The sequence below is a fragment of the Sebastes fasciatus genome, chromosome 16 (genome assembly GCF_043250625.1).
Source record: "Sebastes fasciatus isolate fSebFas1 chromosome 16, fSebFas1.pri, whole genome shotgun sequence".
Taxonomy (NCBI): Eukaryota; Metazoa; Chordata; class Actinopteri; order Perciformes; family Sebastidae; genus Sebastes; species Sebastes fasciatus.
In genome coordinates, this window is record NC_133810.1 from 12323123 (window position 1) to 12337881 (window position 14759).

A 14759-nucleotide genomic window follows, 5' to 3' on the forward strand; every position below is an offset into this window, starting at 1 on the left:
CAACAATCAGAGCACAATGATCTAATGATATTAAGCTGTGCATCATGCATGCATGGCTGAAGACAGAGAGAGGCACTGTCTGTACAGTACTGTGAGGAGAGAGCAACGAGAGAGACGGGCATAATGACGAGGAAGTGAAACAGTTAAATGATTACCATAATTGCATTTATGTATTATGATGCATATCAAGAACAACTTCAAAACTGTTTACATTTATTATGCCAGTAGTGAGCATCACAAGGTTGGTAGTAAATGTTTTTTAGAAGTTAATGTTCAAGAGTGCAATTAAACTCCAGGGTACCCACTCATTATTTGATCTGATATTAGCCTACAGTATATATTGTGGTTACTACTAATCTGTACATGCTGGTTTCGTTGCATGGTTTACAATTTGGAAAGTGCATACAATCACTAAGACAGCCACATAATAACATGTGCATGCTTTATGTTGTGTGTCTTTCAGTTCTAAGAGGAAACATTTTGAAGGTGTGTTAAAGTCTTACTGTATAACTAAAGTGTATGATTAGCTACCTGAATAACTACTAGATCATTTCTAAGAAAGCTAGATAGACCAATTATCTCTTCAAGACAGAAGTATACAAAATTTGGATTACATTTGTAAGTGCAAGTATGTTTTTGAAGGTTGTGACCGGGGTAGCAGTAAAATGTGTTGGATAAGGCACAATTTGGTGCTAGTAGGTGCATTTGCTTGACTATCTGGTTATATAGATATTTGACCGTGTTGTCTTTATTAGCATTTGACTGTGTTGCCCTATCGTCGGTTTCCTTTACGGTAAACAATACCATTTGACGGATAGGAATTTGTCATATTAGAAAAAAGGTGCAAAACATTAAAGGTACAGTGTGTAGGATTCGGAGGCATTTAGTGGTGTGGTTGCAGATTGCAACCAACTGAGTACCCCTCCGCTCACTCCTCCCTTTCCAAAACTGCGGTGAGCCGCTGAGTGAAAAATCGCGCTAACGCTGTTCCCCTCGCTCAGAGGCCATCCTTACCATAATAACACTACTTTGAGAACTATAATGGCCATCAGGAAACGTACAAATTTGAAAGCCTCTCTCTAGAGCCAGTGTTTGGTTTGTCCGTTCTGGGCTACTGTAGAAACATGGTGGAGCAACATGCCAGACTCTGTGAAGAGGACCCGCTCCCTATGTAGATATGAAGGGCTCACTCTAAGCTAACGGAAACACAACGATTCTTTCAGGTGATTAATGAAAACATAGTTATGAATATTATATTCCATTTCTGCTAATAGATCCCACAAAATGTTAGACACTGTTGCTTTAAATATGTTGATTATATCCGTACAAAACAAAACAAAACTACTGGCAAATACTTGCCAAGTCCCTGACAAGTATTCAACCTGCTGCACAAAAAACATAATTAGTTTGTGTTTTAGTACATTATATTACCGACTGAATATCAGAGATGTATTCAGCACTGTCTCTCCACATTAATCAGGGACCTTGCACAATCTCTCACAGGTCGAGAAGAATGCAGGTAGAAGAATAACTCATTGTGGAGCGAAAGCAGTGCAATTATCTTAATATCAGAGCTTTTCTATTTGTAGCATTGAGCTAACCATTGTGTGCTCATGAGTCTATATTCAAACACGCACATACACAATGGAGAGTAGATCTGTTTGCGTATGTCCAACAAACATTTTAAATGAATATTCACAAATGTCTTGTGCAACTACACATACAGATTACTAAGAATTGTGCAACTCAATTCATCAAAAATCTCAACTGATTGAATAAAGTAAGTCCATTCACAAACTCCTTATCTGAAACGATTGCCAACTTCCTGGCACAGTGAGCGGTTTCCACTGCAGTCTGGAAACTCTCCATTTATTGTGCAGTATCTGCTGAGCCCCGGAGCACACTTTGATTGGTTGCCATATTTGAAAGCCCTCGTTAGCTATTTACCTTTCACTGTGAGGTTTCCTGGAATTAGAAAAAAGGAAACAGTGGTTTGTTAGATTCTAATGAGGATATGCAACCAGTGTCGGTGTCAAGGATATTTGGTTGTATTCTATCTACAAAAATCTGGATATGAGACACATGTTAAGGAAAGGGGTCCTAATTGCATATTATGCCAGTGAGACTTACCAGACTCTGGACTTAGGACCCCAGTGCAATGACTAATAAGATAAGGCTGTATAAAAATACTGTTTCAAGTCTTCTTCAATACAGCATGATGTTCATTTAGTAAATTATAGTCCCATTTAGACTCAAATAGACCATAAAGCAGGGTATGCTTTAGGGCGTGGCTACCTCGTGATTGACAGGTTGTTACCACGGCGTTGTCTGGTCTGGGAGTTGTCGGTGTTTTTGTCTTACAACTTTAACCCTTTCACAGTGTGTTTTCAGTTCATGAAAGTTCGGTTTTACTTAGCTCCACCCTCTCTTGTCACTTCTGGTTGCAAAAAAACAACATGGCGACGGCCAAAAACCAAGATGGCGACAGTCAAAAACCAAGATGGCGACGACCAAATACCAGGATGGCGACGGCAAAAAAACAAGATGGCGACAGCCAAAAACCAAGATGGTGACGGCCAAATACCAAGATGGTGACGGCCAAATACCAAGATGGCGACGGCCAAAACCAAGATGGCGACGACCAAATACCAAGATGGCTACGGCCAAATACCAAGATGGAAACGGCCAATTACCAAGATGCCGATGGCCAAATATCAAGATGGCGACGGCCAAATACCAAGATGGCGACGGCCAAATACCAAGATGGCGACGGCCAAAAATCAAGATGGCGACGGCCAAATACGAAGATGGCGACGGCCAAAAACCAAGATTGCGACGGCCAAAAACCAAGATGGTGACGGCCAAAAACCAAGATTGCGACGGCCAAAAACCAAGATGGCGACGACCAAATACCAGGATGGCGACGGCAAAAAACCAAGATGGCGACAGCCAAAAACCAAGATGGTGACGGCCAAATACCAAGATGGTGACGGCCAAATACCAAGATGGCGACGGCCAAAAACCAAGATGGTGACGGCCAAATACCAAGATGGTGACGGCCAAAAACCAAGATGGTGACGGCCAAAAACCAAGATTGCGACGGCCAAAAACCAAGATTGCGACGGCCAAAAACCAAGATTGCGACGGCCAAAAACCAAGATTGCGACGGCCAAATACCAAGATTGCGACGGCCAAAAACCAAGATGGTGACGGCCAAAAACCAAGATTGCGACAGCCAAAAACCAAGATGGCGACGGCCAAAAACCAGGATGGCGACGGCAAAAAAACAAGATGGCGACAGCCAAAAACCAAGATGGTGACGGCCAAATACCAAGATGGCGACGGCCAAATACCAAGATGGCGACGGCCAAAACCAAGATGGCGACGACCAAATACCAAGATGGCGACGGCCAAAACCAAGATGGCGACGACCAAATACCAAGATGGCTACGGCCAAATACCAAGATGGCGACGGCCAAATACCAAGATGGTGACGGCCAAATACCAAGATGGCGACGGCCAAAACCAAGATGGCGACGACCAAATACCAAGATGGCTACGGCCAAATACCAAGATGGAAACGGCCAATTACCAAGATGCCGATGGCCAAATACCAAGATGGCGACGGCCAAATACCAAGATGGCGACGGCCAAATACCAAGATGGCGACGGCCAAAAATCAAGATGGCGACGGCCAAATACGAAGATGGCGACGGCCAAAAACCAAGATTGCGACGGCCAAAAACCAAGATGGTGACGGCCAAAAACCAAGATTGCGACAGCCAAAAACCAAGATGGCGACGACCAAATACCAGGATGGCGACGGCAAAAAAACAAGATGGCGACAGCCAAAAACCAAGATGGTGACGGCCAAATACCAAGATGGTGACGGCCAAATACCAAGATGGCGACGGCCAAAAACCAAGATGGTGACGGCCAAATACCAAGATGGTGACGGCCAAATACCAAGATGGCGACGGCCAAAACCAAGATGGCGACGACCAAATACCAAGATGGCGACGGCCAAAACCAAGATGGCGACGACCAAATACCAAGATGGCTACGGCCAAATACCAAGATGGCGACGGCCAAATACCAAGATGGTGACGGCCAAATACCAAGATGGCGACGGCCAAAACCAAGATGGCGACGACCAAATACCAAGATGGAAACGGCCAATTACCAAGATGGTGACCCTAAGAGACTCTGTATCTTCTCTCTGCTGATGCCCTAAATACATTTTTGGTGCCTTAAATTATTATTATTAGCCGATGCATATATGGGCTTGATTTTCCATCTATTTATCTAACTTATTCTGTCTTTTTTTCTCTTGCTTGTCTTTTTCTTTCGTTGTGTCTCAGTCCAGCATGTTATATAAATAGTTAAAGCCATTAGGTTACACGAGGCGCTGTCAGGACTTCTTTCTTCTGCTTGAGAGCTCTTTCCTTTGAGTTGCAATAAGGTCCATAGATCCCTCTGCAGCTCTCTGACATGCTGCCAATTACTTCCAGGATTCTGGAGGGTAAGGAAGGAGTGGTGGTTAAAACTAATGCTGCTGCCATCGCATGTGCTACTTTTAACTGCTAAGCTGATGACTACTGAAATAATCATGATGTTATCCTTACCCCACTGAGCAGTATAGAATAAATCAGACTGCTAAATGATGGGTAGGCTGTGATTAAAAAAAGAGATAGAACAAAAATAAAAAATACAGTAAAATCTCAACCCTAGGGGCGAAAGTCATTCATGCAAGGAATAACAAGGCTCTGTGCTCAAGATTTACTGCAGAGCAACATGAAATGTGCATGCTTACATATTATACATAGATGAGGTACAAGTTTTATGAAGGCCATCTTTACAATGCATTACACTTGTGCTATTTAAGATACGGCATTTCAAGTTCAGTCATAGAGTTACCATTGGATCCAATAATCATGCATCAGGGGTGAATCAGTTCAGCATGAACATTTATTTCGCCTGTTCATTCCTCTCTTTGCACATAAACTGTATCTGGGATTTTGATCATTCTGCTGTAATGGTATAGGGCTGTTACATAAGTTATAGAGAAACACAGTCGCGTCTATAAATAGGGCGCAATAGCTTTCATTAATAAATAAATAGGCAAGATGATTAAGTAAATTTATATTTCATTACGTCGGGCACTGCAAGTAGAAAAGACACACGGGCATAAATAATGGCAACATTTGTGGTTTATAAATTTAAAATACGAATGAGTAATGCTTGGTTTTTTAATGGAAAGTCATAAAAATATACAGTCAGGAGCGTGTTTATGTGCAGCACTAATTCTCATACAAATCGGTGCACGTACCATAAAAAGTTAGGGGAAAAAAACACAAGAATGGAATATAAATGATGAGTCACATTTCTACTAATGAAAGCACAAATATGGAATGACGTCAGCGGAGTTGCTGCTTGCTGTGGTATGCTGATGTTCTGAATTATTATTCTTATGTCATGCATATTGAATAAGAACGCCCCCAGCAAGACCAGATGGGTTTCCAGCCTTTTGTAGCTGCTCTAATCTGAAGCTGCAACACAATTTCACTGCTCAAACGGTAAAATCCATTCAGGCAGATTAACGAGAGGCTAAACAGGGAATACTGACAAAGGTCTGTAATGACGGGGGAATTATTGTCATTCATACTGAATTCTTATGTATGTCAAAGCAAAAATTGTTATGGGTGTTAAAAATACATAATAATACAGCTATATTATACAAATTATTATGTAAGACTGTGATTAAATGATTTGTCATCCACCAGATGCTGTTTGTCTCACTCAGCATCAGGTGTGTTATTCTTCTGTTTGGGTTTTTTATTTCTATCTAAGGAGTAACGTTATCAAAATCTGTTCATGATCCATTCATAATTCTTTCCTTTCCTTTGCCACAGGGAAAACCTTATTTGGTGGAGAGGAGAGCACTTTCCCACACTAACACCGAGATACAAGCTACGTACTGCAAACACATTTTGTGAATAATCAAGAGCGGAGATGTCGGTGAGGGAATTGTTTGAAGGAGTGAAGTATCTCTTCTCCGATACTGGAGTGGATGGTTCAAAGGGATTTTTCTTTCAAGAACTGGAATGATGTCTCAAGAGTGAATTGCTCATATAATTTCCATTTCTCCCTCGGACTGTGAATGAGAACATGACTAATCTGTCTTGGTGAATTGATCATGGCTACTGATCCAAAATAATTGGTTTGCCTATAGTTGCAAAAAGCATTTTAATTCAGATTTTCTCTTTGAGTTTTTGTTAGAATAAAATAGCTGCATAAATTCACCAGTTATACCAAATTCCTCCCCGATTTATCCCAAAGAAATCCTTAAAATCTGTTAAAACACTTCACGCAAACAAATTAAGAAGCTATGTATTTTGTATCTGTCTCTATCAAATAAACCACAAATAAATAAATAACAAAAATTCTGATGTTGTGGCTTGATCGGTCAGTATTTAACTCGACATTCTCTGACTCTTTCTCCACCACGATGTTGAATGAATGATGAAGTATTGTGCTTTTGAAACCTCGTCTTTGAAATCTTTTTTTTTCTTTCAACAATAGACATTTTGAGTTGTCATGCATAATGCACTGCTAGAGCTCTGGAACACCTGAACTGAAAGCAGCCATTAATAAAATGATCAGCTATGCCTCTGTTTTTCCTGTTGTGACATGTCACGCTGTCTGCTAGGAAAAGGGGCCTTCAGGCAACATCCACTTTGCAGTCTGATTTGTTCTAAAGTGTTATCTACATAAAAAAAGAAAAAACTGAAAAATAATCTAATTGTGATGAAATTTCTTCTCTTCAATATTGTTACTCTAACTACACCTGCACTCTAAATTATTTTCACATGTGGATGTTTAAGAACAAAAACTTCCATATATGAATAGAATGTCGAGTGCAGCTGTAGTTAACAGTAACAGTAACGTGATGGCAGGCTACAGTAATTGGCAGTATGCAGGTAACTACACAATAATGTTCTGAAATCAATGTGGCTTGACCATAACCCCTGTGTGTAAAGATCCTTTCAACCCGTTCTCATTCCGAACTCGCCAAATACCGACGCTTGGTCAGTGCACGAAGGCACCCTTTAGTGCCTGTATGTGAAACACCGGGCTTTCAACTAACTCCAATGTAAACCCACCCATGTCATTATTAGACAGTCAGAGCGACTGACAGGGTATTAAAGGACCAGTGTGTAACAATTAAGGGGATCTATTGGCAGAAATGGAATATATTATTACTAAGTATGTTTTCTTTAGTGTATAATCACCTGAAAATAAGAATTGTTGTCTTTTTGTTACTTTTGAATGAGCCGTTATATCTACATACGTAGCCGGCCGCCATGTTTCTACAGGAGCTCAAAATGAACAAACCAAACACTGGCTCTAGATAGGGCAATTCGCATTTTCGCGTTGGCCACCGTAGCTCCCCTTACATGCTTGGCACATGGGAGAAGTGTCAGTTGGTTGCAATCTGCAACCTCACGGCTAGATGCCGCCAGATCCTACACACTGCTCCTTTAAAGAGGCAAAAAGTCTAAGTGTGGATTGGAGATAGCACAGGACTTTCGCCCATGAGTCCGCTGTTCGTGTCCCGTGTGAAACTAAACGTCAGCGTTGACTTTTTGTCACGTTAGCTACATAACTCGTAGTAGTATCGTAAGTCCTGCGAGTCTCGTGAGTCGCCATTCACGTGAGTCATTAGTCACTTGCTAGTCATGTGAGTCGTTAGGCACTCACTAGTCATGTGAGTTGTTAGTCAAATTAACGTCAACCACAATCTTTTACTAACCCTAACTAAGTGGTTTTGTTGCCTAAACCTAACTTCCTGTGAAAACGGAAGTTTGTTTTGAAAAGACACTGCATGCAACAAGCATGTGGTGACCTGCCGTCCCTGACACGTCCAAAAACTGATGCTAGAGGGGTACCTAGAGTGCCGTATTTCGAAATGTTTGGCCACCGACCAAGCGTCGGTATTTGATGAGTTGGGAACGAGAATGTGTTGATCCTTTTGTGTGTATATGTATGTCTGCACATGCTTGTGTTCATTTGTCTGTTTCTGAGCATACACGTGTAGAAAAAAGCACCGAGAGCTTACGTGTAATATATGTGCATTTTTTGTCAAACATACTGTATGTACACAGAAGCACATTTCATAAAATGGAACGATTGTACAGCAGTACATGCACACACAGTACATACATACCCACCCATGAATACACACGAGTATGCATACACGTGCACATACACAAACAAAAAAACCACAGGTTCCCTCAGCACGACTCTGATGATGGTCCCTTGCAGTGTTTGTGTTGGTTCATTGAGTTCTGAATCAACTGTTAGAAGAGGCCGCAGTGCAATGAGGGGGGACAATTAGCCTAATGAAGTGCAGGGGCAAATCACACTCAGTGCTGTGCTAACAGTTGCTCAGTGAATATTCATGTGCTGTTGGCTTTGCAGATGCATTAAAAGACGGCGCTGCGTTGCTGAATACCAATCGTTACATTTCCACCTGTCGCTCGTCTGCTCCCTCAGTGAAGATAACATCCTAATCAGCCTCATTGCTGTGAGGCTTTTTGGAGCGCATCGCGTACACAGGCCGCATTTATTATGCTATCCAGCTACATCTGCTGCTGTCCGCCAATTAAAAACAGATACACCTTCTCTCACCTTTTAAAAAAAATAATGAAAACACATAACAGTACTTAGGATAGAGCAGGTGATGTCAGACTGTGATGCCGACCAGAGAATTTTATTCAAAGTGATTGTAATGGTTTACTCCTGTTGAGATGAGGTTTTAATGTCAAAGAGACGGTGGCTGGGAAAGGTTTAACAAATGCAAAAGCCACAGAACAAATGCAAAAGCCACAACACGAATTATTGTGTAAAAATTAGACAATCCCAATGAAAATGTCTGTTGCATTTTTTGTATGAGCACTTTGACATTGCATTTTTTATTTTTTTATTTAGGAGTTAATTTAAGGCTCTCAGTGTCATCTATAACATCTTTCCCAATTCGTTGTCTATGAAGCAGTTCCACACACGTTATACTTGATGACATCACACATTTGAGTTTTAGCACTCTATTTTTGGGGATTTGGGAGAGAGTAGTTCATGTTTGCTAATATTTTTGGACCGTCTTAGATCACTGGTTCCCAAGCTGTGGGTCCTGAGCCCCACCAGGGGCCGCCAAAACTTCACAGGGGGTCGTGAGGCTTTCCTGATTTTAACATAAAGTTGGCTTCAGCATTTCATTCATTGTTGTGAAGAAAAGTTAATGAAATTGTTATTTTTAAAGTTTGGATTATTATTTAAGATATAAACAGGATAAGGACACAGTAAAGACCTGAATGCAAGTTATATTCACAGATCCTCTCTGCTAAACAGCCTCGTCCTGCAGTAGAAAAGCTTGCAACCAAAGAGCTAATAGAACAACTGCCTAGCATCAGGAAGAAGAAAACACTGAATTCGTCAAAAAATAAGTCTATTTAGTATTTATGAATTCTAAAAAAAAAAAATAATTGGAGAATTGTATTAATCATCTCTGATGCATTAGTCACAGGAAACCAAATAATCTGCTCAAAATGAATACAAATCACTTGTTTTATGCAAACTTCCTGCAGTAATTGCGTTCATTATTCGGGTTAACCGTATAGTTTATCAGTTGTTCTGTACTGTTATTGTTATGCATTGAATATAATATGAAATATCCATAAAATATGTTACATTGACATGGGTTGTGAGTTTACTCAATGACAAGAAAGGGGTCCCTTAAGGAAAAAGTTTGGGAACCACAGTCTTAGACCATAGGAATAACATTTATGAATTTTGAAAATGGGCTTAGTTCCCCTTTAATCTCATGACTACTGTATGAGCTCACATTAAAAAGCCATATAAAATGTCATAAAAAATTAATCATAGCTTCATGTGCAGTGGGCATCAAAGTATATTGTAATTTATCTGGATGCTGTTAAGGTGCATTTCTAATCTAAGACATGCAGTCCTGTAACCTGCTCATGCCAGATTCACAATTCATTTGTCGCTGTTTTGTAAGTAGGAATTTTGGTTAAGTGTTTTTCTTTTTTTAGTATATTGTACAACTCCCATCTGTTTCACTCCTCTCCGCCTCCATCCCTTACAGCTTGTCTCGCTCCATGCTTTTCTTTCTAGCAGAGCAGGAGACGCTTTCATCATTAGCTGTTACTCACCAGTCAGCCGGGCCAGCTTGCTGGGCACAACAGACTGTGGCTCAGGCCGGCCAGATGGAGGTGAGATTATCCTCCATTAGATAACATAATGGCACGGTGGCCCTTATTCCACAGAGACGAGCAGACCAGTCAACTAGTCAGCTACTCCTAAAACAGCCTACAGGTGATGATGAGGATGACTTTTTTATGATTGTTAATAGTATTAAAAGTAGTAGTGATGGCAGGAACAGTTGTAACAGGAGGAGTGTTATTGAATGTTAATTAAATATTATACTTATTCCAGTGATGACTCATTTTATAAAAATTTCCTTCTGGGACTTAAAATGAAAAAGCTTTACACCATTCAGCAATATTATTTATTTTTACTGCAGATTTGCCATTAATCTCACTTAAAGGTACAGTGTGTATGATTTGGCGACACCAAGTGGTGTGGTTGCAGATTGCAACCAACTGAGTACCCCTCAGCTCATTCCTCCCATTTAAAGACTGCGGTAACGTGAGCTGCAGAGTGCGAAACCGTGGTAACGCTGTCCGCCTCGCTCAGAGGCCATCCTTACCATAATAACACTACTTTAGGAGCAACGGAAGTCGGATGGTGGCTGCTGGTACCACGGTTTTGCACTCTGCGGCTCACGTTACCGCAGTTTCACAAGCGTGTCGGAGAACTACGGTGGCCTTCAGGTAACGTAAAAATGCTAAAGTCTCTCTATAGAGCCAGTGTTTTGGTTTGTCTGTTCTGGGCTACTGTAGAAATATGGCGGAGCAACATGGTGACCTCCGTGAAGAGGACCCGCTCCCTATGTAGATACGAAGGGCTCATTCTAAGCTAAGAAAAACACGAGTTTCAGGTGATTATACACTAATGAAAACATAGTTATGAATATTATATTCTGCTAATAGATCCCCCAAAATGTTACACACTGTTCCTTTAAATGTTTCACCCAAAATTAATTTATGGTGTTATATTGTGCAATAGTTTACAGGGACAAACTCAACTGTTTGGGATTTCTCAGGGCCCACCCATGGTAAAAGTACAGTTTGTGTATTCAGGATACTTGAGGCACTTAAAAATGTGTCCACTAAATGGCATGTTCCGCAAATTTTATGTAAAATGAGATTATCCTACAACCTAAACCAAAACAAGGAGCAAACCGAACAAATGTGATCTACAGTAGACGCTGACCTGATCCAGAGTAAGCCATACATTTCCTGATAATGATTGCTAGGATTTCGAAAACGATGTGGGGATGTAGTCATCGCTCCAGGGGAAATGTCAGACTGCAGCCAATGAACACAGCAAAAAAACAATATGAGCCAAGAGGACAGACTATGTGTGACTCAACACTACCATCTGGAGGTGCTTGGTCGTAAATGTTTCAGTAGGTGACGAAAAACAGGAAGACACAGCTCTTCTCTCGGTGTTTCATCAGCCATCTGGCTCCCATCTAGATCTCCATAACTTTTAGTACAGTAAATACTCCACATGGGAAAATGGAATGAGCATCCCAAAGACAGTCAACTAGTTTGAGGTTAACTTTTTTCTGGCATCCACTGTATTGTGAACACAATAAATCATTGACTCATCACCTGTTATAAATGGAAGGATATACACGGTCAACTCTATTAGACCCGGCTATGCAGAACATAAATAACCAAAGACTCAGTGGTAATATTGTCAAAACATTGTGGGAAGGAAGTCCTGCAGCTGCTAAAGCCTGGCTCACAGCAGCAAATTCTGACACCATACTGGCCCCATGGAATCATAAAATGCTAAAATAGAGCAACAGGTGCAAACAGGAGTAATCAAATTTCTCGATTGACACTGACAATACGATTTGCTAATCATATTTATGGCATTTTTGTTCACAGATGCAGCACTACACTCTTCTGGACATACAGTAATGTAGGGATTTATGTATATTTTGCTTGGGCCAGGTCATTGCATCTAAAATTGTCCAGTGTATTTTTGAATGCATCGCAAATTTGAACTGAAAACCACTGAGTGTTTGCTAAAAAAAAAGGGTTTGAACTCAGGTTTCTGCACACTCCCAGTTACTGTAAGCTATTCACTCTGTATTGTGTATGTCTCCAAATACAACCTGTTTATTTACATGGATCATGTAACTGCTGTCTGTCAAACCAGTTTGCTGCTTGTATACGGTACTTAAGAGGCAATCAAATGTACACAATAGACCATAACTGGATACTGTGTCAATTAAAATGTTTTTGTTCTCTCTCTTTGAGAAGTCAATCCCGAACAGTAACGCAACAACCTGTTGACCCTGATCAAAAAGAAGTACATTCAAGTGTGCTATTGGAACACTTCCTTTAAACTTAAAATAAAATCAGTTTTTACTTTTTATGTACGTATCAGAGATATACTTAACAAAAATAAAAAAAATATATTTATTTTTTTATCTTCACAAAACATCAAATCAAATAGCAAAAGGAGCAAGTCTCTTTATCTAATACATACATCCTTGGCTAAGTACTATAAGTTATAGGATAGAAAGTATACTTTCATAGACTAAAAAGTGGGCTACAAGTATATACAAGTATACTTGCAGTATACAAACTATTAAACTAGTAGTTTATTGAGAGTATACTTTCATAAACTATAAAGTTGGCTACAAGTATTAAACCAGTAAAGTACCAGTATACCTATAGTATAGTTGCAGTACAAAATAAAACTTAGATGTAAACTAGTAGTGTGCTTAAAGTATACTATTCTTACACTTAAAAGTATACTTAAAAGTATATTTTTATAAACTAAAAAGTGCGCCAATTTAATTCCAAGAAGTATTGGAGTAGTACACTTACAAGTCTAGTACCTTGATATTAGTATACTTACCACATAAAGTATAGTTGGGGGAAATATACTTGAACTTTACTTAAGTATACTTCATAGAATACACTTGAAGTATACTACTTTTTCGTAAGGGAATATACAACTTCTTCTTCTGATATCAAAAAAGGTATTGTATTTATAAAAGTATAAAACTATTTTACACACAGGAAATGAGTCACACTATCATCTTCACCTGAACATAACCACAGGAATGCACCGAGTAAATGGACTTTAAATGTTCACTTCAGTGCCTACAGGGGAATTTGTGAACGCCAGAGTTAGCAGGTTCAAATAAGGACTTGATTGAAGGCAAATAAGGAATTTTGGAACGAATTCCTTCTCTAGGCCCAGCAGGGAAAACGTGAGAATGCGAGATACCCTTGAGTGAATCCAGATGCAAGATATTGAAACCCGACTGCAAACTGGCTGAAACCAGATACTGTACATAGACGAAGGGTGCGTGAATGTCAACATCCTGCTACCCACAACGAGTCCTCAGCTGTTTCTGAGATCCCCAGAGCTGAGAGGACGCAGAATAGTTTAAAGCACTCGAGACACTCACCACTGTGTCTGTGTCTGTGTGTGTGTGTGTGTGTGTGTGTGTGTGTGTGTGTGTGTGTGTGTGTGTGTGTGTGTGTGTGTGTGTGTGTGTGTGTGTGTGTGTGTGTGTGTGTGTGTGTGTGTGTGTGTGTGTGTGTGTGTGTGTGTGTGTGTGTGTGTGTGTGTGTGTGTGTGTGTGTGTGTGCGTGCATAAAATGAGTTGAAAAAGCAATTCATGACATGTACAATGTTCTGGTTAGAGAGGAAATAAATCCCCTTGAAAGTGTGACACTGATCCCTTTCATTCATAATATAAGCAAATTGGCATTACCTCCTTTTTTTTTAAAACAACATACAAAACAGATTATACATACAGAGGATGCATATATAAACACTTGGCCATATGAGAGAGCAGACTGCTCCTGTTAGGTTTGCTTGAAATGCAAAGTATCTCCTCGATGTTGTTTGTTGGAATAGAAAACAGCACTCCATTTTCATTTTTGAATTATTCATTCCTCCTAAGTGGGTTATCGTCCATTTAAGGAGCCCCTCTGTGTATATGTTTTGTGTATGTTAATGAAAGGAAAACCCAGAAGAGAGCGGGAAAAAAAGAGGATTGTGCTCTAACCATGAAATTGTATATTTCTTCTTGTCAACCTTCTGTTTAGATTTAAGTTTAAGTGGCAATCCCGACGATTTTCATTTAAATAAATGTCTGTTAAGTCACTATATATAGCCAAATGAGGCAACACAATGGTGATTGAGCCGATGCCCCACTGATGAAAGTATTGCAATAATTATATATTTGGTACAATTCTTTTTAAGAGTATACTTTCAGTTTACTTTTTATATATTTATCAGAGATATACTTAAAAGTATACTTAAGTATACTTGGCTCATACACATACAAGTGTACAGAAAAGTCTAAGTATGTTTAGCTTATAGGCCTACTTGTACTTTTGATAGAAAAAAAAAGTATAATAAGGCTTACAGAAAGGTATATTTGACTTGTAGTGGTGCTTACTTTTTGATAGAGTAGGATTTTAAAGTGTGTGAGAATTTGCAAAAGGATGTCTACTTCCATTCAAAAAGATGTTTTTGGGATTATCCGTTCACGATAATAATATAATAATGGCAATAAT

General features: G+C 39.8%; 1 protein-coding gene across 1 annotated transcript in view; it reads right to left on the reverse strand.

Moving 5' to 3' along the window:
• Positions 1-4293: 4293 nt before the first annotated feature.
• The window catches only part of yipf5 (Yip1 domain family, member 5), a 217235-nt gene continuing 206769 nt past the window's right edge, over positions 4294-14759 (reverse strand). The window contains exon 11 of the mRNA XM_074611379.1: positions 4294-4515. Within this exon, the coding sequence (XP_074467480.1) occupies positions 4392-4515 (124 nt within the window). The 3' untranslated portion in view covers positions 4294-4391. The remainder of the gene's footprint in view (positions 4516-14759) is intronic.